At 34.4% G+C, this 24,614-nt stretch overlaps 1 protein-coding gene and 1 pseudogene across 9 annotated transcripts in view; both read left to right on the top strand.

Annotated features, from left to right (window-relative positions):
• The window catches only part of PDLIM5 (PDZ and LIM domain 5), a 209,351-nt gene that overhangs the window by 121,057 nt on the left and 63,680 nt on the right, over positions 1-24,614 (top strand). For 2 of the 9 annotated variants that reach the window (XM_024574820.3, XM_024574819.3), the window contains exons 4-8: positions 3,449-3,491; positions 5,076-5,494; positions 14,212-14,229; positions 14,478-14,650; positions 15,282-15,318. In XM_024574820.3, the coding sequence (XP_024430588.2) occupies positions 3,449-3,491; positions 5,076-5,494; positions 14,212-14,229; positions 14,478-14,650; positions 15,282-15,318 (690 nt within the window). Of the gene's footprint in view, positions 1-3,448; positions 3,492-5,075; positions 5,495-8,378; positions 8,396-11,858; positions 11,874-14,211; positions 14,230-14,477; positions 14,651-15,281; positions 15,319-15,852; positions 16,451-24,614 lie in introns of those variants that run through there. The other 7 variants (XM_053922925.1, XM_053922920.1, XM_053922924.2 and 4 more) reach the window with 6 other exon arrangements.
• On the top strand, positions 18,623-18,731 carry LOC112317887 (U2 spliceosomal RNA; annotated as a pseudogene).

The raw sequence follows: 24,614 nt of genomic DNA on the forward strand, positions 1-24,614 counted from the left end.
ATGTTTACCTACACCTCTGTCTTGACCAGAGGTCACGTATTTTCTTCTGTAGGCAGTTAAAGGCTCTGAGGAATCTTGTGGCTATGATGCTTTTGTAACTTGTTTTCCAGGTATCTTTGATAACAGAACCTTTTTGTTTATTCCATGTTTTGGGATGTAGTTTTCTATGAAGCATGCTTAGAGAAAAAGTCTTATTTACATAAATTAGCACGTGTATATTGTATAAAATATGGAAAACACACGCAAAAGAGAAAAAACTTATTATTCATGGGAGCCTCTATTAGAATGTTGATGTGCTTCCGTACACTTTTCTCCATGCTCTGATCATCCTATACATGCTGTATCTCCCTTTTTTCACTTAACATTATAAAGCATGTTATCATAATTCATAATTCTTTCTAAGAATGATTTTAATAATTGCATAGTGATTCATCATGTGGTTTTATTATAGTTTACCATTTTCTCATATATTTAATCAGTTTTCAGTTTTTCATTGTTATAAGTTATATTGTAGCAACAAATATCTTCATAGAGAAAGTCTTTTCCATATTTCAGATTATGTTCTCATTATAGATTCCCAGAAGTTGATGATTATATCAAAAGGCATGAGCTTTCTTCAAGGCTTTTTATAAATATATGCCAAATTATTTTCCATAAAAACCATGTTACATAGTTCATCCAGCAACATATAGCATATTCTCACAAGCATTAGGTATTAACATTAAAACTAATCTTTACATGCTCGAAAGTAAAAGTGATTATCTTTTTATTTTGTTATTTGATAATTAGTAAAGTTTGATTTTTTAAAAAAACCGGTGTTATTGCTACTTATTAATTTTGCAGATTTTATTTGTCATGTATTCTAAATTTTCTGAACCACAATAGTTTGTCATAAGAATCTGTAATTACATTTAAAAGTTCTTTGTAGCATACTGGCCTTTTAAAATGTAGTTAATGCATGTTATAGATTTTTATGTACATATGCTGTGTGTTAAAAATGTTTTTCCAATATTTCTAATGTGGACAGATTGACTTTCTCTGTTTACTACAAAAAACAAAATACACAAAAATGAAGACTATTTAAATGGGAGCATTCCAAAATTAAATGGCTTAAACTGTGAGCTCCTGTAAATATTCATGCTGAGATCAGATGAGTACCTGATTGGCCTGTGATAAAGTAACTCTAAAGAACCTTCTAAGTTTCAGTGTTTTTGTGAGTAATTTGGTGCTTATTTAAATATTTAAACAAACAGAAGTAATTTTTATTTCATCTAGTGTTAACTATTTTGACATTTAATTATAAGTCAGTCTATATTTTTCCTATAAAATGTTTGTTTTTTCGCATGTGTAATGGACTCAATCCTGGGATTTTGAGGGCAAGTTGCCCCTCTTTTCTCTATTTGTCTCAGTTCATGTGACTGCACTTGTGCGACCTTATCGAAAGGCAAGAAGAGCAGATTCAATTTCCAGACTTGCAAAATTTTTTGTGACTATAAAATTTCAGACTGTTTTTGTAGAACTTTCAGTCCATAAAATATGTTAGGATTCATTATTATTCTATACTTTTTTCAATAAAATAAGTGGTTGGACTCCAAAATTAATGTAAACTAACCATTCTGTGGTTTTTGCTGTTGTTCTTAATGCTCTTTAAATAAAAACAAATATCTAGGAAAAAACTAAGGTTTTGGTTTTCATATACGTAGGATCTATGTATTTTATTCTGTTTGTAAACCTCGTGATTGTTAAACAGCATGTTCTTTTTTGTAAATTGTTATTACATTGCTAGAAGAGTTTCATGCTCCTTTAAGTGTCCAGATGACAAAAAGGATTCTCTCCTCTTTATTATGGCACCCTGTCAGTAATGCCTTGGGTGGTTTTACTACACAGATCCTTTGTGATTTGCATCTCACTGTGTAATTTCCATGAAAGGAAGATTCTATTGTTCTGTTCTTCAGCTTGTTTCCTTTTGCTTGTTATAATAACCTTATAAGCTAAAAGAGAAATTTGAGAGTACAAATGGAAGGTCTGTTTGAGAGTACACATGGAAAGTTACGCAACTCACAGAGTATAATTCTGTATAGCAGTAACCAAGTGTTAGTATCTATTCTGGCCTCTCATTAGGTTAGTCAATTTTCAGTCAGTGTTTGCCCAAGCTAACCAAATTACCTATTGGGAAATTCATTTGCTGCTAAAAATGTTTGGAGGTTGTTACTAGGTTATGTTCATAGAGACCAAATATCCTTTGCTAGCATCTTCTTTCTCTCTAAGTAAAATAATCTCATAGTTAGTAGTTTAAAATGATTGCGTATTTACTTACAGTGGTACATTTCTTGAACTTTGCACTTGATGACTTATCCTCAGGTTTGTGTAATATAAGAGGAGCCAAACTGCTTCTGGCATTATTAAACATAACGTGTACCCTAGTACTGGGTAAATAGCCTTTGAATTGTTAGAAACTTTCCTAATCATTCAGTTACTGTTCTTGACTGCAGCCAGTATGTTGTAATATGTAAGAACTGTTGGCCTTGGGTCCATTCTAGTAAGTAATTTACTCACTCTAACTTTGAAATTCCTCATTTGAAAAGTCAGGGTAATGATAGTTGCTACTTTGGTTATTTTTCATGATCGTATGAGATAATTGCTTTAAATCAATTACTGCTACTATTGGTCCATGTTAACCAAAGGAACAATAATAATACAAAAAGCATATATTAAAAATAATTAGTTTGAATTTGGAAATAGTCAAGTCTGTACATGGATTATTGTCCGTCTTTCCTTGCTCTCTCCTTTTCACACCCATTACTGATAAGCTGTCATGCCAGGCACAGTGCTGACACAGAGACAGAAATGTGACATGGTCATCACCTTCACTGAAACTATAGCCTAAAGAGAGAACTTACAGTTTATTTATACCATAACAAATAAACTTGCAGAAGCAGTTAAGAATATAAATACAAAATAAATACTCATGTGGTGACTAGTTTAACCATAATTTATTCAATCTCTTCACAAAAAGGCCAATATCCTATGATGGATTTGTGGATGTTAGGGGAAGAGGTAGATACTGTTGGAGACGATTCAGACGAGATGTTTCAGGAGCCACTCAAGGATCAAAAAGCCATATTTATTATCCTCTGACCTTTTGGATAGGGAATAGCTTTAATGTAAAGATTAAACATGGGTGCATTAGTAAACATGGTGGTTGGTTGTCTTTCCTCATTTGAATGTGTAGAGAACTAATATGTGTAAGGGTATTACTGGGTCTTGCAGCATTTCAGTTCCGTAAACCAACTAATAGAGTGTGAGTAGTCAAAGTCATGTGTTATGGGACTGTGAATTCTGATGGTTTCGTATACTGAAGTGTATAATAATATAAATTCCATTAATAAGTTTACAACTTTATAAAATTTATATTTTTTTCTATTTTCTCTTTTTTTTTCCCCCCTAGAGCATCTGCTACATCCAAGCCTGAACCAGTTCCTGTTCAAAAGGTGTGTTTCAAATCTAGTATCAGTAGGGTACCATATAATAGCTCCTCCTACACTCCTGGAATTTCCATTGCTTTCTCCGGCCATACTGGCAATGTACAGTTTCAGTATAATTTTCCTCATAGTTCCTTCCTTTAAAGATGACAGGGGAAGATGGAAATCAACACACACAAAATTACCATCTCTCTAACTATACCTATATTTTAAAACATTATTCCAGTGCCATATATTTATCAGTAACTTACGGCCAAATATTTTACATTTACTTTTAATTTCCCTGTTTTTATTCAAATATTCTAAAAAATAAGTAAGTGATTACTAAAAATGAATGTCACAAGTCTTTAATCACATTTTATTTATAATATTAATAAGTTTTAAATTATATCCTCCAAGTATTCTTGGATTAGGTTATTAGCAAATGCCCTTTTTCTCTGACATATACCCTCATATTGTCTGAAATGATTATTCATACACATCTGCTTTATGCCATTTAGGGTTTTCTTTAATTTTACTTGTGCCTTTCTATCAAATTACTTACTATATTGACTTGCTGAGATATTAAGGTATTTTCCCCCTCTGTTAGTTTTATTATTTTCACAAGATTAATTTAGATTATCTTTGTTTTCTTAAAATTAAACATTGCCATTGTATGCTCTTTAAAGAATTTGTTTTTATTTCAGAATGGTAGAGTGAGTAGGGATTTCTTCTTTAATTTTTTAAAAAATTTTATACTTGCTTTGGAATAGGGATTTGTAAGTACAAATTCTGTTAGTTTTAGGAGGATTTGATCTTTCTTACTAGTTACTTTTTTCTTTGGCTGATAGCAGTGAACAAACATCTTAGATCATTTTTTTCTCCTATGTAACTGTTAAATATTTATTTTGGAAAAGGGAAAAAATTTTCTTCCTTTTTACTCTCTGAATGATATCTCAAAACATTCCAGAGAGGAACTGGTGGATTACAGGAAAAGGATTGATTTTTGTTTTGTTCATTGTTTTTTTGTTGACTTTTAAAAAGCAGTTTCTTGACTCAAAACAATTACTTAGAATGTGCACATTTCTGAGTTAGATGAAAACAATCTTACTCCTTTTTTTTTAATGAAGAGTTAGAAATTTACTGTTTCTGCATGAATCAAATGATTATACTCTGGAAGTAATTAAACATGTTTGAAAGGTGGAATTATAATTGAGACTGTGGAATTTTAAAATAAACATTTTGGTTATCAATGTATTATTTATCGTGAAGCATTTAAACATTTTTCCTTTGGAATACGTCTAAATTGACACATATCTGGCCTTTAGGCTTTGTGATAGCTTTCCTGTTCTATTTTCTAAATATTTTGAAACCGCTTTCATTTTTATTTAAAAAAATGTACTCAGTATGTGCACCTGTGTTATGCATGTTGGGAAGAGTTAGCATGCATGTTATGTGATATCAACTTAATTGTTTTTATCTGGAAACATGTAAAGTTTGAGCTGCTAACGTTATTGTGTTTGTCTTTTTAAAAACGAGCTGTGTTCTTTTCAGTGAATCTATTTTGCATGAATTTGGTGTGTTTTTGTGTATGTTTATTTTTATTTTACATAGGGAGAACCTAAAGAAGTAGTTAAACCTGTGCCCATTACATCTCCTGCTGTGTCCAAAGTCACTTCCACAACCAACATGGCCTACAATAAGGCACCACGGCCCTTTGGTTCTGTGTCTTCTCCAAAAGTCACATCCATCCCATCACCATCGTCTGCCTTCACCCCAGCCCATGCAACCACTTCATCACATGCTTCCCCTCCACCTGTGGCTGCTGTCACTCCTCCCCCATTCGCTGCATCTGGACTGCATGCTAATGCCAATCTTAGTGCTGACCAGCGTTCACCTGCACTGAGCGCTGGTAAACCTGCAGTTAATGTCCCACGGCAGCCCACAGTCACCGGCGTGTGTTCCGAGACTGCTCAGGAGCTAGCAGAGGGACAGAGAAGAGGATCCCAGGGTGACAGTAAACAGCAAAATGGGTAGGTGGCCAAGGGTGCTTTCTGCTCTTATCAAAATTCTTCTTTCAGGCAATTTCCAGGAAGCAATCTAAGTTCCCCCTAAATCAGCTGTTCTTTGAAGGAAGGGAGATGAGATTTTGCTTCATTAGCATGTAGCTTTATTTTATATACATACAGCACTTTCTGCAAGGCAATTAGAGGTTAATCAAAACCTAATTATGCATTTTGACATGTTATGAATCATGTAACATATGTTATAACTCTTTTTCTCCAAATCCTGGCACAACATTGAGCAGCTGGCACTTGTAATGCAAGGAAAAATCTTGTATCTTTCTTCCTTAATTTTTCTATCCCTTTATGAGCCACCGAAAATTTAAACAGAGTGGTTACACTTGTGTCAGTTTATCAGTTTATGTATCGCGCCGTAAGGAGAGAGGAAATGAGGAGTGTGTAAGAAGCTTTTTTTTCCCCCTAGGAGTTAGTCTTACAAAGACAGAAGACAGATTTAGTTTTGACTCATGTCTATGTAAGATGAATTAAGTTAGGTTAAATAGCAACACTCTTTTCAGGTAAGGTTTAGCTGGAATTTAGTCTTTAAAGGCAAACAGTAATGTCAAGGATGCTTATAAACATCAGAAGAAATTAGAGAATATTTTTATTATGAAGATTTTTCTAAAATGAATGATTTAAAGCAATGGACACTAAATACGTAATGTTAGAAGTTTCTGAAAATCTATTCCTATAATTTTTCCCTTTCGAAGTCTGTTTGCAGCAGCCTTTATTTATAGATGGTCATTTTATTCTTTTTGCACTTAGTGTTAATATTTTAAGCAAAAGTCATTTTTGTAAACTCATTTTGACCAGATTTATTGTTCCAAAAATATACTTTAAAAAGAAAAACAAAGGGGAATAATCTGCATGCGTGATGGTTTTTACCAATGCCAGTTCCCAAGAAAATATAATTAAAAGAATTGTGTGGCTAGGTTCTTTCTGAGATAATCCCTTCCGAATGGTAATTCATGTAATGAAGGGACTGTGCTTGGGGGTAGCACTGTTGCCACGGCAACTGTGTGGCTTTGAAAAAGATGTGGCAGGGTTCCAAGCTGCTGCTGAGAGAAAGAGCAGGAGGAAGTCTGGAGGCACAGCTACTGGTCCCCACATATGCTTCTGTGATTGTGGGTGGCTTTTTAAAGTTTTGATGTACATATTGAAGAAAATTAGTGTCCTCCAAAGAACAATATTTCTTTTTTATGTGAGGGAGAAAAATATTATATTGTGTTGAAGTGTATTTGGTTGTATTTTTTTTTGTATGTCTAGTTTAAGACAATAGATTTTAGAGTAATCAAAGTTAGATATTCCGAAAAGACAGATTCTGACTGTCAAACGCTAGTCTCACAGAAAACTAAAAGCAGAAGTTTACTATGTTTATTAAATTCCAGGTTCAGTAGAAAAAGTGCATTGAAGGATTTGTTTGCACTAAAATCTTTTCTCCTTATTAATACTTCTTGAAATTTTATATGAAAGTCGTCTTAATGGAAAACTGTAGAGATAAAAGCAAACTGAGGTTACCAGAAAGTGCTACATTTAAAGCGTCTGAAAATACTAAGTTTGAGTTTTGTGTTCTATGAGTATAGCTTTGATGATTACACTTTAAATGACTTAAAGCATATTAGTTTCAAACTGAAACTGTAGTCAGTGGTGTAGCTATAGGACCTTCATGGTGGCTTCTTAATCGATCGCCATGTGATTATTGAGCTCATGCCTGGTGTCTAACACTGTGCAAGATTCAGGAAGGAAGACATTATTATGTAGTTTGCATCATTAACAAGCAGGTTACTGCTTTGCATTTGCAAACGGGGTGTATTTAAAAATAGCTTGATTTCAAATGTTCGCATGTGAGGGCAGTGAAAATTTGACGACTCTGAAAATAAAGTGTGGTGCCTGTGAAATATAGAACAAAGTTACAGTGCCCTTTCTCTTACGACATTAGACTACAGAGATCAAAAAACATCACACATTTGTCAGTGGTGTGTCATTTTAAAGATCAGGTTTTGTGTTACTGATCAGTGCATTTCCTGCATCAGGTGCCAAACTTGTTTTTTAATCACTGTCAGACATTTTACTAATTACGTGATTATTGAATTTCCAATATTCTTATGATGTTTCAAAAGATCTGGAACAAAATATTTTTCAAAGTTGAGAGTTATTACTTTCTATTAATTACTTTTTACTTAAAAAATAATATATGCCAGTAGCCAAAAAATTTAAGATTTCAGAAGGATATAAAGTAAAATGCATGTTATCTTTTTCCTCAAAGCAAGAGATCTTAATTGTTAAGTGATTTAAAGCAACTAGTTAATTTGCCAGTTTGATAGACATCCCATCCAAATTTATTTAGTATTAGTAAACAAAGACATAAGTGCTTATTAATTATGTATCATTACTGTGAAGTAGTTACTCAAATGAGATCTATGATTATAGTTTCAGAATATTTCTTAATAATATGATGTAGGCATTCCTGTTCCATATAAACAGTAATGAACAAGGCACTTAAGAAATTTTTGATCTTTCTTTAACATATAAAAATCATTGGTCTTGGCTTGCTACTTGTGTACCACTCTCCTTACTCTACTTGGAGCAAAATGGCACTATGTATCCAAACGAGAAGAGAAGCTATTTTGCAGCAAGTAGTTTAAATGATTTACCTTTTCCGTTTCCATATGCCCTTGCATTATAATGTGCCACTGCTTTCAAGAGGTAAGTCTTTCTCTATTAATTTCAATTTTGTTGGACTGCAGTTTTTTTTTCTAACAGTTCCTATGTGGTATTTTGAACAACCTGGCCTTGGAAGATAAAAAGTATAATGACATGGTAGTAATATTTTAAAATGCTTTTCTCTTTGCAGAAAACACAAGTGAAAAAGTTAGTATCCACATTACTGGAGAGAAAATATGGTGATTTATATATGAGTAAACAGCATGAATGCCCAATTTTGCAAAATTTAACTTAATTTTGCAAAATAGCTATAATTTAGAATAACCACATCTAGTAATTTCAGTAAGTTTGGTTTGCATTGCTCTGTGGTGGTGAGTTGCTTTATGGTAGTAAATATTAGCGTTTGACTTCTGTTATAAAATGTATGTGGAATTTGCTGTGTAATGGTTTAAAAGAGGTAATGCTTTGGAGAATGTATTGCAATGTGTACCAGTCTAGACTGCTAGACGACAAAGCAAAGGCAGAACAGAAAGCATAAATATACCACTAATGATTGGCATATGTAAAACTGAATTAATTTCCAAATTCATACAACAAAACAAGTGTTTTACAAGTAAAGTCTCTAGTAACATTTTTTATTTTTCAAGCAATGTTGCTGGAAGGTTTAGACCTCTATATTTGCAGGTGTGTATCACTGGATGATAGAAGGTCTTTATGTCTTTGAAATTAGTTGAGATCATTATCAACATACTATATGTCACAGGCACTTGGCATAGACATTGGAAATAACTGCAGTATAACTTAAAAACCTTGCAGTTGTATTTGTTGGTGTCGACAGTAAACTGGCTAGTGAATACTAACTTTAAACATAGATTAAAATCACATTAGATAAGAATTTAAAATAATTTTCTTTTAATTAAGTTATGTCTATTCTGAGCTTGTGCTGAAATTTATCATTACTCTTAACAGAGAGAATTGGAAATAGGAGATATCTACCCTAGACACACTAGTTAACTGTTGGATTATAAGAGCAACTGTATTCTAGTGTGGCTGTGGTCTCACTAACTGAAGAGTTTCATGTTATATACAAAAGGAATATTGAACACCAAGGGACTAGTGAAAAATGACCAACGCTGATTTATTGCTTGTCTATTTAAAGTTAAATTCTTATACACAAAGACTTTGACTAGTTACTAGATTCCAATGAAACAATTTGATTTGTGAAGGAGGAAATAGGACTTGGAAAAATAAATTGCAGCATTTAGGTTAAATACATATTTAAGATTCACATTTATTAATTTATTAGGTATTGCTATGCATTGTGCTAGGTATTTCTAAATGCATTATGTGATTTAATTCTCATTTAAACTGAATACTGGGAAGAAAGTTAATTTTCTCAAATCAGGCAGCTTGTAAGTGATAGAGCTAAGCTTGGAGCCTACTTTTTTTTCAAGTCAAATTTTGGTGTGCCTTCCTTCCTCTGTATCACCTGTTTGTGAACTGGGCTTATTTCTGTTACTTCAATTTCATATTTGTTTTTAAAGATTATAGACTTGAGGATAAATTAAGTGAATTGAGGCTGTATGAGTACATAATGTATATAAGTTAAAGTGGGGTTTGACAGTATATTTTTTATATTGAGCAGTTGAGGGATCTGTCCTAAAAACAACCCTGTATCTGTATAGTTTTCAGCGTGCCTTCAAATCAGTATGTTAAACATATCCCGTGGCAACAAGTCTGAAAGAAAAACTGAAATTCATTTCACTCTTGAGAAAAGAAGAGGCTTCTGTAGATTGCAGCTTGCCCAGGGCAGAGGGGAAGTGGGCAGTACAGCCAGGGTAAAAAGCCAAGTCATCTGACTGTCACAGTGGCACATTTGCCACTGTCGTGTATGATGGGCTACTCCAGTTACGCAAATTTTCTAAAATGCATGAAATTATTTTGCCTATTGAAATTGGTATCTTTATGTTGAAACCAATCAACCCTCCATTCGCTGTACCTCACTATAGACATCTTCCCCGAACTCTAAAAGTTTAAATATGTATCTAAAATTCTGTTCTGTTGAGGGAAGGTTATTTTGAAGAACTACTGTGCTGCTGAAAACAGCAAGGAATAGGAGGGCATGCTTTACATTTTGGCTAGAGAAGAGTAAGTATTGGTAAACTGCTGAGATCAACTTATTACTGTGTCCCACCCCCATTCAGTGAAACAGCCTTCTAGTGGGTTCAGCAAACTAATTTCGATGTTTGGAAATATAGCCATACTGCACAGTGTTAGTGTTAAACCTGGTAGGCAGTTTGTCCTCACTGTGTTACAATGAATTAGAGTTTATATTTTATCTTCTGTGTCCTTAATGGAATATGAATATACAATTGACCCTTAAACAACATGGGTTTGAACTGCAGAGGTCACTATGTGTGGAATTTTTTCTATAAATACATGGTTGACTCTCCTTACCCTTGCGTTTTGCATCTGTGGATTCAGCCGACTGCAGATTGAAAACAGTGTGTTTGATCCCTAGTCAGGAACCACGGATGTGAAGGGTCTACCGTACGTGTTGTTCTGCACCACTTTGCATAAGGAGCTTGAACGTCTGTGGGTTCTCATATCCAAGGGGGTCCTGGACCCTGGAGGATACTGAGGAACAACACAATTTTGGGGTAATCAAATGTTATACATGGATTTTCGACTGCAGGAAGGTCAGCACACCTAACCTCCACTCTGTTCAAGGGTTAATTATATTTTTTAATGATTCTATACTTAATAGGTTATGTGAGCAAATTATGTTTTCAGGTTTTCCCTCTTCAGATGTTATTAACCTAGATCCTTTATTATCAGACATGCCTGTCTGGGTTAATTAGGTCACTGATAATACAGAGCTATGGAGTTCCTACAAATTAGTTCTAAACTTGCTGGGATTTCCTTGTGAATGAGGCAGTGAGTGATGGACAGGGGAGTGTATGAAGATTAAATAATAGCCCATTATTTATGACCCTCTGTACTTCCTGTATTTTTCATCAAAATCACTACATTTTAAAAAATAAGAAAATTTTCAAGTAGTATATTATTTCTTCTTAATACATGCTTCCGGATAATTTATGTGCAGTTTCACTTGCTATTACTATATACTACTTATGTAAGTTATTTTTCTCTTATTTCTCTCATTTTAAAAATAATTCTAAAACAATTTGTTTCTACATCTTACATATAGTAATTATTCTAGTCTGTGCCTTTTGTTAGGAACTTGGAATAGGAATTTGGGTTCACACTAAAATGAATTTTAATAACCTAGACATTTTTTAGAATAATGGATTTTTCTCTCTTGGTATTAGTAACTTGAGACTTGAACTAACATTGATATATAAAGTATTTTTTAGTGATTTTGGAAACAAACAAAAATGCAGATAAAACAGTTGTCCAGTAATAACAGTGTAACAAAATTTTGACTAACATTTGTTCATTTTTGTTTGTCTGTGCTTTCATGGTTATTCTGAAGCATGATGTTTGTATAACATCTTCATGTAAATTCATTGTTTTCAATTTCTTTATTTCATTTTTATCTTTTCTTCTTTTTTGGCCCCTTCTTTGTCTGTTTTTCATCATCCTGGGAACATCACTGTCTTCTCTACTCTATCACGTTTTGTGTGTGTGTGTATTATTTCTCTTTCAGTAACCCTGGCCCCGTGTAAGTACCTAATTAGTAGTTCTTCTTATAATTTTCATCATTGTCCTTTGTAACTCTTTATCTTGCTTTCAACTATCCACCACCAGCAAATTTTGTTAGTATTTTCTCATTGCAAGAATTTTCAAATATGTTAAGGAGCCTAAGAAACATGTTTTTCATGATAGAGAACTTCTATGAATCAGTGTGTATGTTAAGAGTTCCCATAGCTTTGCAGTATAAAAACTTAGTAAGTTAAACCTTAGGGAGATAGGTAAGTATGATACACAGTGTATATTGGCATTAGAGATGTAGTTTGGGCCTTCCTTGTAAATTATTTGTTCTTACTAGTTAAGTTTATATTCTATCCCACATACATTTTTAAGAATAAAATTATTGAGATTATTCTCTTTTTTAATTGTAGTCATCAGAGTCTAGAATTTCAAAGCCAGAAAAGACTAAGTAAATGTTTAGAAACTTCAAATAATTTTAGCACAATTCCTTTGCTGTAATGAATGCCACAGAGTCCAAGGTGTGCTATTATTTTTTGCAAGTGTGTCATAACTAAAAATTATTGTGGTGTTATTTTATTATTCTTGGTATGTTAATTTGACACTATTGTTTTGTATTTTTATAGACCAAAACTTTTATAGATTATAAAAGTCTTATACCTGAAATTGGTACCATTTAAGAGTAAAACTACAATCACTAATTACAGAGAAATTTAAAACCATAAACTTATTATAAAAAAATAAAACTATAAGTTTAATAGCTAAAATAAAATTATTCAAGTAATTGCATAAGATAAAGTATTATCTACTTAGGAATTTATATCTGTCAAAGATGTGGTTACAAATTAATCTATGCCTATTCTCATTTTTTAAAGTTTTGTCTATTTTAAAAAGGATTAGGTTTTGTTCAATATTAGTAAAAGGTGTTTTAGATATTTCATTTCTAGAATATTACAGTTTTATCAAAAATTATAATAATAAGTATTACTAATTTTGTGTATAAATACTTTTGATTCTGTTTCTCATATATGCAGATGACCCATGGTCTTAGAACATGCATGGCAAATAATTTTTCTGATAATAATAAAATAAAACATTATGAGACCAATACTATTAGCTACTGTGGAAAACACCTTACATACACTGTCTGTCTTATTCATTCCTCAAAACCACCCACTAGGGTAGGTGCACTCTCCATTTCTCAGAGGGGAAAATCTGGATTGGGAAAGGTTACGTGACTGGCATAGAACACACTGAGTGGAGGAAGTGGTGCCTGAGCTCTTCTTTGACCCTCAGGCCAGTGTTAATGTTAATTCTGTCATGCTCTTCACTGGACAAAACCTCTTCTGGAGTACTGTGACAGGTCTGCCAGTGGGACTGTGAAAATGACAGTGAGCGGTGGAATTCTGATAGCACTGTGATTGTCTAGCAGTGAGTTACAGCTAGCAGGTGTTGCTGCTCACGTCTGATGCCCTTAGAGCACTTTCCCTGCTTGCTTCTTGTGCCACTGTCTGCTAGTGCAGACTCGGGCTCCTTTTTCCCTTCTGAAATTCAACTCTAGCCTCCGAAAGTCTGCATTTATCCTGTTTCGGGGGGAGGGAGGAGAGATGGAAGGAATATTTATCACATTCACTAGATTTTAGGTTAAAGTTAAAATAGTATACTTTGTAAATTCCCCAATATTTATGCTTTATTAAGAGAAAAATGAATGTTCTTACCAAACTCTGTGGTTTATAAATCCCTTTCACATATCTTATTTCATATAATCTTCAGAACAATGTGACTTTGTATGTGATATTCTTGTCTTAGGAAAAAGTGAGGCTTAGGGAGATTGGTCCAAAAGCACACATCTGAAAGTCATGGAGCCAAGGTCTACATCTTGGTCTTTTGATAAATATTTCATTGGTTTCTGATATACCATAGCTCTTCTTCACTATATGCTGGTTCTGTATACCCCTTTATTAAGGATGTGAGATATCTATCAGAACACATGAATGAGAAACAAGAAAGTAACACTTCTGTTCCTTTTCAAAATTGTGTTTGGAATTGCTGGTTTAGCCTGTGCCAAACCATTCTTGGTTCCTGGGCCTAGTGAAGACATGGTCATTTAATTTTGTGAAAACTAGTACATTTTAGCAGCGTGTCGCTATTTGGCAATGATTGTGAATGTAGTTCCTATCTGTGTTTTGTTAGGCATTAAATGAACAATACAAGTACATAATTTCAAATTGTTTTATTTAATTTCTGTGGACTTTTTAATTTCTCCTTGTTTCCTTCTTTTCTTAATCTTTTCTTTTCCTTTTCTTCATGTTGGAAATCTCTTCTGCTGCCTTCTTCTGTCACTTAAAAAGGAAAATCCCACCTAAACGGTAACCTTTCTGTTGAATAGATATACTATTATTTTATATTACCACATATATACCCTTTTTTCTAATTAAAAACAGTGTATGTTATTTTAGAAAAATGCTCTTTATTAAAAAATGAGGCTGTGGAAGCTTGCAAAAGCAAAATATATTAAAGGAACACAAGATTAAATGTATACCTTATAAATAATTTGGCAGAGGGTATTTATCCTTAATATAATTATAAATCTTTTTCTTTCCCTTCCTAATTCTAGCCCACCGAGAAAACACATTGTGGAGCGTAATACGGAGTTTTATCACATACCTACTCACAGTGACGCCAGCAAGAAGAGACTGATCGAGGATACCGAAGACTGGCACCCGAGGACTGGCACCACTCAGTCTCGCTCTTTCCGAATCCTGGCCCAGATCACTGGGACTGAGCACTGTAAGTGAAGGCCTAGGGACACTAACGGATGAGTGTTCTTTGCCACAAACAAGTAGCATTTAGACAGATAGACAATTATTGGAAAACAGTAATTTTCCTGAGACAGTTTGCTTTTAAGTTATGCCGTACATAATATGGGTCTTGTAAGTAAGAAACCAGCCCAGGAGAGTTACATTGAAAAGTGTAGAAGCAGTAGTAGTAGTACTGATTGTGGTATACAGCCAATGACAAGATGATAATGGAATTTTTTTTAGTGGCTTTGTGCAACTTGACCATTTGATATTGATTTAGTGCATGTAATTACTTGAGTCAGCAATTTTCAACCTTTTTCATCTCATGGCACACGTAAACTAATTGTTAAAATTCTGTGGCACACCAAAAAATATGTTTTTTGCTGATATGACCAAAAAAGTATAATTTTGATTCATTCACAATGACGGCTTTTGTTGTGTTGGCCGTTGTCATTTTTTTTGTTAGATAATCGAAGGGAAAAGAGGTCAGTGCCTCTGACTCAACAGTCAGGTGTTGTGTTTTAAAACTTCTTGCAGTGCACCAGTTGAACATTGCTGGCTTAAGTGATTTTAAAGTTTAAAAAGCAAGCTAATATTGGACATCACTTATTATATTTCAGTGAAGGAATCCGAAACTGATCATACAAAGAAGGCTAAGTAAGTTGTCCTTTTTTTTTTTGTAAATTGAATACTTTCATGAATGTTCTGTTTGTTTGTTACATTTTCAAGTGTAATGGTATGGCATTTTGTCTTTGCAACTACAAGCTAAGCATTTAACTTTGGTGACTTCTGTGGAACTTATACGAACAACTTACAGATTTTATAATCAGTAGATACTGTCTGGATTTTATGTCTAAGGTTTATTTTCTTTAATATTGAAGTAAGTGGGAAGAAGGGTATGTTTCGGTTGCTTTGCTTACAGTCTCTGGATGTGTTCGTGTGATCTTGCAGTCACTTTATTTTGGTCATAAAAATTACCATTGCTCGTAGGTTAATTTCTATATTTCTAAATATGCTCTGCCCTTGAAGTCTTTTGCTATTAAATGAAACAGCTCTGTGAAACTAAACTTTGATAAGGCATGTTTTCTGCATGATGAACGAAGTGTGGAAACTTTTTGTGCTCTGTCTTATGACTCTTCTATCACTTTTCTTTTTTTCTTTTCTCTTTTCTTTTTTTCTTTATTTCCACAGGGAAAAGATACCCCTTCACGTCTTTAGTCCCAAATACACAAAATTACGTGACTGGCACCATGAAGTTTCAGCACGTGCTCTTAACGTACAGTGATTTATGAGCTTTGCCCCCTCGAGCAGCCAGCACATGTCTTTTTGTTCACTTTCTCTTTTTTTCCAACTTAATAGCAAATCTGTATAAAATTTGCCTTATGAGAAAAAAAAAATAGAACCTTTTCTATACTTCCCTAACCATTTCCTGATTTCTGACAATAAGGAGGATGAACACGCTAGATGGTAGCTCACAGATGTTAAACCTAGAAAGTATATTAAGGGACTAAATCTGTTCACTAGACTTACATCTGTTTCCATTGTTATCAGGGTAGTACTGTTGGAAAAAGTTCTTTTTGTAAGTTGAATTGGTTTGGGCATTTGAAGCAGAGGTAGATGAGCAAATAATGTCCTCATTTAATTTGGAAAACACTTCCTGTATGGTACTGCACTTCCCAAGATTACTTTTAAGTTATTATATAATGTTCAGAGTGGGTTGTGAATTAAAACAAGAAGTCTTTATTAGAATAGAGTTCATTATAGATTTGGGTATCTTTTCAAGCACATACTGTATAGGATGACTATATAAAGAGGAGGAAGTCTAGATTTGGCTCCTAAAAAAGGAAAGAAGAGAATTCTGCCCCTGTTTGCAGGGAAAAATGCACTGTTCTTTTGGTTTGGTTAATTAAAAAAACCCTGTTTTCTACCAAAGGAAATATCTCTAAGCTGGTAGATGTTATTAGGATATAGACAATTTCTAGGCATTAACTAGTAAGATAGAGAAAAGATAGATTTGCTTTGTTTTTAAATCAGAGGGATGAACATAAAATAATTTGCAATATGAATGATTCTTTACGCAACATCAGAGAAACACTTAAACTATTGTGCATTGTTGCTATTCCTAGGAAGTGCTGTTTTGAGAAATACATTCAGCTAAATATCTGACCAGAAATGCTTTCTGTCTTGTAATATAATGTATTATATAGTAGATATAAATGCAATAATAAATGCATTTTGAGGTTTGGAAAAGTATTGTAATAAAGTTGCCTTTCACTTAGCTTTGTACCTTGTTTTCTGTTTCCTTGAATCTAGTACCAATGTCATCCAAGATTTGTTACAGTATTACTTGGGTAAAATAAATAATTATCTTGACCTTTCATTTTGGAAACCTTTTTAATTCTGTGAGGTGACTAAAATGTGAGTGTGGAATATGACAAAGGCCCATATTTAATTTCCCCCTTGAATTGTTTTCGCATAACATCTCATGTAACACATCAGATCAGTTAGGCCGGGGTCTGTAACCGGGCCGCAGAGCAGGAGGTGAGCTTGAATGTAATATGCTTTGAATCATCCCGAAACCGTCCCCTCACCCCGACCCTGGTCTGTGGAGAAATGGTCTTCCACAAAACCAGTCCCTGGTCCCAGAAAGGTTGGGGACTGCTGAATTAGACAATGGCACAACCTAGAATTGGTCTTTGTGTGAAAGTGATTACTGAAGGATCTTGCCTGCATTAAAGGTTTTATTTTAATTTTTCCATATACTTTATACCATTGACTAGGACAACTGCCAGATTATTTGGAGTAACTAACATTAATTTCGGTTAGTGATTACTATTTAAAATTTGGCATGCCAATGCATTTGAAAAATAATTCCGGGATTTATCTATGCTCATTGCTACTCTACTTCATAAGATATTAAAATGTCTTTTTTTTACTGCATCAGTTCTTTACATAGTACTGTGATTTGATGATCCTGACATCCGTACAACTTATGACTGTCTCTGGCCTCTATAAGAAATTAGGTATAGGCTTTCCTATACCTAGTAATTCCTTTTTGATCTCAAAAGATAATGTTTGAAAGAAGATAGAATCAAAGCCTCGTGAAAATTAATTGTGTGGGTGGAGGGAACATGGTATTTTCCACCAAGAACCATATTTCTAGAATAACTACAGAGTTGAGAAAAGGAGCTACTAGAGAATTTTAGGTAAATAAAAGAACTTTCCCCTATTCAAGACAAGATAACTGTATAGAGAACTTTATAACTTGAAATAGGTGCAGGTGAAAATAAGAATTTAATACCTTGTCTAGTTGAAAATAAAGTATTCAATGTTACACTGAAAGTATAAACTTAGATAAATGGAATGGTCCAATATTGAGCATGTGGGTAAATGTTTAGCCAGGATCACAAAGGACATTCCATTTGACCCTGTCAGAGGTTGAATTCCTAAACTTGCTTAATCTCCTGGGACATTTTATATTCTTACAAGCTAGCCAAAAATTATAAAAGCTTCTGACAAAAATAATATTGTAAGTCTGGTGACTTAATTTATAGCTTGTTTTTGTTTGTCTCTCTCATACAGACTTTCTTCATTGTAGGCTTGTTTTTAATGTAAAATTGCAAAGTTACTCTTAAGAATTTTCAACATTTTTTTCTTAAAATGCTTTAGCAGTCAGAAGATGGAATATCTCCCCAAAGTCTGTAGTTTTGTTACCTGGAAAAATACATTATTTATGGAAACAGAAATATAATCATTTTGTATATCATCATGTCCTTTAGGAAGATTCAGATGAAGAATAGCTTAGCTTGTTTAAAAAAAATTGATATTGAGATAGAGAGTAGCAATAGCAGTCCCTTTGTAAATTCAAATTTATTTAAACATATAGAATAAATTGATCTCCTTCAAACAGATAATTTTGCAATTGTAGTGTTTCTGATGTGTATTTAAAATTATATAAATCATCGCTTCTTGGCCTTTTGGCTAAGGTCAAGTGTAGTATCTGTTCTTATCAGCTTAAAATTATATAAATCATAAATATTCATTGCTTGCATTCATTTTTTTCACTAAATAATTACTGAATATTTAAATACCAGGCACTGATATGTGCTAGGGATTCAGTAATGAATAACAGATAAATATATAAACAAGATGAAATGAGATAATTGTGTTACCAAGACAACAGAAGTTAATATAAAGGAAATTTGGCTAAGGCAGGGAGGGGGTAATACTTAGTGTGGACCTCTGAGGAGATCCCCTTAGTGCCATCACCTGAGAGAGGAAAGGGGTCAGTCACGTGGTGTCTGGGGGCCAGTGTTTAAGACAGAGAAAAGCAGTGTGGAAATCCTGAGGCGGGAAGGAGCATGCAAGCACAGAAGAGAAAGCACAGCGTGCCCCAAATGCAGTGTATGAAGGGAAGCATGGTATAAAAACAGAGTATTTACGCACACAGGCACAGAACTTATATTCTCATTACTAACACGGCCTTTTAAATGGGAAGTTGTCTTATTATCATATCTAACCACTTTCAAGTAAAATTAGAAAGTGAAGAACCAAGCAGATTAATCAATTTACTAAATCAACAAACACTCACCTGGTGCGTGTCAGCCCCTAGCGTAGTTATCAATTTGATGCCTTTCCCATTCAGGCTCATTGAAGACATAGAAAAAGCAGACATTTAACACAGTGCGTGTTGGTAACATACAGGTAGGGAACAGAAAGCCATTCAAAACAAAACATTCATGTATAGAAATTTGATATATAATGCCCTATTTATAATTTAGTTATGCATTTGAACATTTAGTACTCTCTTTGTAAACTCTCCTAGATGTCTGGACTCATTACTTTTGTTTATCCCATTAAAGAATATTCCATAAACCAAGTATATATTTCCTTGCTCATTCTTCCTAAAGTAGACATCACATTTTATTTTACATTTTTCTGGAACAGTAGTAAAAACAGGGAATGATAAATTCTGGGTTTTATACTCAGAGTTTCCACTTTAAAATGTGAAGTTAGAATCAGTAGTAGGCACTGTGATGCCCACCCAGATCCTGCTTCAGTAGAGGCCATGATGCCGCTGCTGCTGGGCTTATAGGGGTAAGAGAGCCGGGGCCAGCACCTTCACATAGCACCTCCGCTGCCGACAGCCCTGCTGCAGTATTGCCGCCTTCGTGGGGCTGTCCAGAATCAGGGACCTGATTGGAGAGCAGAGGAGGTGAAAACTGCTCATTGCATCCCAGGAGGGGACAAATTAGAAGGGCCATTCTAGATCCCACACTTCCTTTCTTTTCCCCTTCCATAGGTGTTGATCTTAGAGGTACTTATTAATAAGCACCCTCCATGCTAAACTCTGTCTTGGCGTTTGCTTTCTGGAGAACCTGATCTGCAACAGAGTCATAATCTTTTAAAAATTATTTTTTTGTTTTAATTTTTTACTGAATTTATTGGGGTGACACTGGTTAACAAAATTATGTACATTTCAGGTGCACAATCCTACAACACATCATCTGTACTCTGTATTGTGCATTCACCACCCCAAGTCAGGTCTCTGTCTATCACCATTTATCCCTCCTCTACCCTCTTCTGCCTCTCCCCACCTCACCTCTCCCCACCCTACCTCCTCCCAACAATCACCACACTGTTGTTTGTGTGTCTGAGTTTTTTCTCTTTTTTGCTCAGTCCCTCCACACATCCCTGGCCCCAGCTCCCTGACATCTAGCTGTTAGCCTCTTCTCTATCTATGAGTCTGTCTCTATTTTGCCTGTTAGTTCATTTCGTGGTACATTTACACAATGGAATATTACTCGGGCATAAAAAAGAAGGAAATTTTACCCTCTGTGGCATTATGGATGGACCTGGAGACTATCATGCTAAGTGAAATAAGCCAGTCAGAGAAAGACAAACAAGTACCCTATGGTCTCACTCATGTGGAATCTAATAAACAGAATCATAATTTTTTAGATCCCCATTTGGACCTCAGTTGCGTGAGTTCTCTTCAGTGTGGTTCTTGTCTTCATCTTGTCATCATTCACTCTTTCTTTGTCACCTGTCTCTTCTCCTGTATCTTCAACTCAGATCACAAACAGCATTTAGGGAAATCATTAAAGTGAGAGATACCAGGTAAGTCAGCCTGAAAGGTGTATCAAAGTCGAAAGGAGAGGATGCGTATTTGTTCATTGCCTCAGAAGTATCCTGGAGTAATGAGTAGATAAAGGCATTCAGGTAAAGGTATTCAGAATTCAAATATAGTTAGGGCTATACGAATGAATCTGTGAAGTGAGAAGCTTTCAAATAGAAAATTAGGATTTACTCTGAGTAAATGTAATGAACACTTGTAACTGGTAAGCAGCACTTAATAAAAATGATTTTGTGTGTTATAATTTTACATATGCAGCATTTTAGAATCAACTGTATTAGTCATTTAATCACTTAATAAACTTTATTTAAGCACCTCTGCTGTTTTCTTCACATCCTTGAAAGTTTACCTCTGGTTCTGTCCTGAGAGACATGCTACTGCCGAGTAGGCTTTGGGAATGTATAGGGTGGTAACACAGATACTACCAGGCCCGGAGGGTGCTCCTGGGGGACTAAGGGTGCGAAATGGAGTGCTCCGAATAAGGTCACAGATGGAAGCATCATGCTTCCCAAAATGCTGGTGCTGCGCCAGTGAGAACGGCGCTGAGTGCGGATGCTCCCCTTTCCGAGGTTTCCTTATCCCCTCCTAAAGCTCCAACCACACACTCGCCCACAGTGAGTGCACCGCCCTCCACAGCAGAAATACTGTTGTCACTCCTAAAGTAACATACTTTATTACTTTTACCCCTTTTTTGGCACCTCCTTTTCTAATTTCTATTAGGGATATATGTCTCTATGTCCTATATCTCCAACGAGAGTGCGAACTTTTTGAAGATAAGAGTCTTACTATAATAAAGTTGGAAAGAAAAGGCATTCTGATAGGCATGGTATTTCTTCCTGGATGCAGCTGTAGCTATGTAAGTAAAGCTTTTACATTCAGTATATAAATCCATGTACATAAATGGAAATTTATTAGAGATGTATGCATAAATATAATATAAACATACAAATATACAAATACATAAAATTACAAATCCAATTAGAAAGTAATTCAATTGTAAGGTTCATCTCTGGTGAACTACTTCCTAAATCTGAAATATTAGCTCAGGCTGCCCTAACAAGATACCACAGACTTGGTGGTTTAAACAACAGAAATTTATCTTCTCACCATTCTAGAAGTTAGGAGGCCAAGGCTCAGATATTAGCAGGGGTGCTCTCTGGTGAGGCCTGTCTGGCTTGCAGATGGCCACCTTCTCTCGCTGTACCCTCACACGGCCTTTCCTCTGTGCACACAGGAGAGCTCTGGTGTCTCTTCCTTTTCTTACAAGGACACCAGTCTTACTGGATTAGAGGCCTGCTGTTCTGACCGCATTTACCCTTAACTGCCTCCTTAGAGGTCTGCTCTCAAAATACTGTCATGTTGGGGGTTAGGCTTTCAACATACGGACTGGGACAGGGGGCACACAATTCAGTCCCTAACGTATACCAGCCACCTTTCTGTATTGATACTCAATTTGACAAATTAGCATTTTTAAAATTATTTCTTAGGTAGAATCACTGGCCTAGATCCAGTTGGAAGCATTGTTGTTGCCTCTGCTGGGGTGCCAGTTTTCTACTTCAGGTGACAGGTGTTTGTCTCCTAGTGTCATCTCCCTAACGAGAGTGTAAGCTCTTTGAACACAAGAGCTTCAGGATCCCACCATATTGGGCACTGACAAGCACTAAAAAGTGGTTCCTAATTGTATATAATTGCATATTTCTCCAATCCCCTAATTGTTGAATTTTAAGGTAATTGTTTATAGTATTGCTATTAACAATTTTTAAAAATAATTTCATTGATTGACTTAGGGAGGTGTTGGGGGGGCAGGTAGAGAGAGAGAGAGAGAGAGTTCCACTTATTTATGCATTCATTGGTTGCTTCTCGTATGTTCCCTGACTGGAGGTAGAACCTGCAACCAGCCAGGGTATATATAACTTTTAATTGAATATAAATTCAATATTAAAGTCAAATTTTCATTAAAATGCCACACGTCAATACCTGTGTTGAAAGTAAAGTGGGACAATACCCAAGTTTAAAAGGAGAATTGTTGTTGTGCTTTGTGAAATCTAATTGGCAAAAGTTGACACATTTCTCCTGATGATATCTGTTAAACACTAATGGAAAACTTTTTTTTTAAATTAAATGAAAATTTGTTTTTGAATTCATCTTTCTCTGTGGTTTTGATCTTTTGCAACATGAATACTCAGTGATACCTGTGAGAAGATAACACGTGACTAATTTTAGAAACAGGTAGATGAGAAACTTAGTGCTCTGATTGGAAAAAGCAGTACAAATAATTTTATCATTCCTCAGGATATGTTTGAAGTTACGAATCTAATGTACAACATTGATTAAAAAGAAGCAACAGCCATATTATTAGTAGCCTACTAATAATGGAAAGCTGGTTAACAATATGTGGCTTACCAGCATAGAGAATTATGGGAGGCCATAGAAAATTTCATTGAAAGATAATTCTTTTAAAAACATGTGCTTAAAATACTTTGTCAGGCACTATACAATTTATTCTAAATTAAATGGTGATTTTCTTGATCTCACCCTTTTAATATATTTTACTAAATAGTAAAATATTTATCTAATAAGCAGATTAAAATTTTCATGCTTAAATATAAGTCTGTATAAATAAGTACATAGTAGTATTTTAGTTTAGCAAAAAATATTCAATTATCATGATGAAAACATACTTTTTATCAATCTTTTGTCTCTCTCCTTCAAGGATTGTAGGTTCTGATTTTTCACGTTATGATTAAGAATTACCGGTAATAATAAATGATATGGATTTGCAGTTTTCAAAGACTTAAAGTACTCATCAAAGGAGGCGTGACTGCCTCTCCCTTTAGTGGGAAAACAGTTCAAACTCCTGTTACACTACACAAAACTGACAATTATGGGGAAAAAATACCCTCCTATATGCTGCCCCATAGCACTAAATAGTGTTTATAGGATTTCTAGCTGAAGGCTGTCAGAACAGATCTTAAGTGACTTCTTTAGCAGTAACCTATTACTTTTGCATATTCGCTGAAATTTTAGAAAGCAGAAACTACAATATTTCTAAACATTCTTTTTACAGCAAGTTTTTAAAACATTTTAGCTTGTCACAGATACCATACAACTAACATAGAATAGATTAACGAAGACACACAGTTTGCTGAGCTGTGCCATGTCTTTGCTATTGCTGTGTTTCACGAATATACTGGACTCTAATTGCATAGCCTTATTAAGACGCATTCATTTGTCCCAATTACCTAAAATTACTATCCTTCATAAGCTCTGCAAAGAAATAAGAAATCATTCCCTAGTCTCATATTTTTACACATTTTCATGAGGTAAGAATTTAACAATTGAATTTACCTTGAAACATAGAACACCAATGTTTCCACAGCATAGTCTAATTTTAAAAAATAAAAGCAGTATCAGCCAGATAGAATTTTGTAGTTGATACCATCATACACATTCCTGCACAGTATGTTCCCCAACCTGGAAGAAATACCAGAAGCCAAAATAAAAACTGGTATAAAACCAAGCAATAATTTTGTCTATTGCAAAATATGTAATATTTGTAATTTACCTTTCATTTTCTTCTGGTGGATTATACTATTTTATGCAAACGATGGTTTAGTGACTATAATGTAGAGGTCGCCATCTATTGAGCATAAGTAATTACTACACTTTGCTTGTGAGTAATAACTTTGAAATTATTGAAGCAAAAAACGTAATTCCTTTTTAACATATATATACATATATTCACAGAGCAATTGTTTAATTCTCTGTTTAATTGTGGAAATACTTGTGTTTTTCTCAAGTGGAATTGGGAATACTA

This window comes from Desmodus rotundus, chromosome 4, assembly GCF_022682495.2.
Source record: "Desmodus rotundus isolate HL8 chromosome 4, HLdesRot8A.1, whole genome shotgun sequence".
Lineage (NCBI taxonomy): Eukaryota > Metazoa > Chordata > Mammalia > Chiroptera > Phyllostomidae > Desmodus > Desmodus rotundus.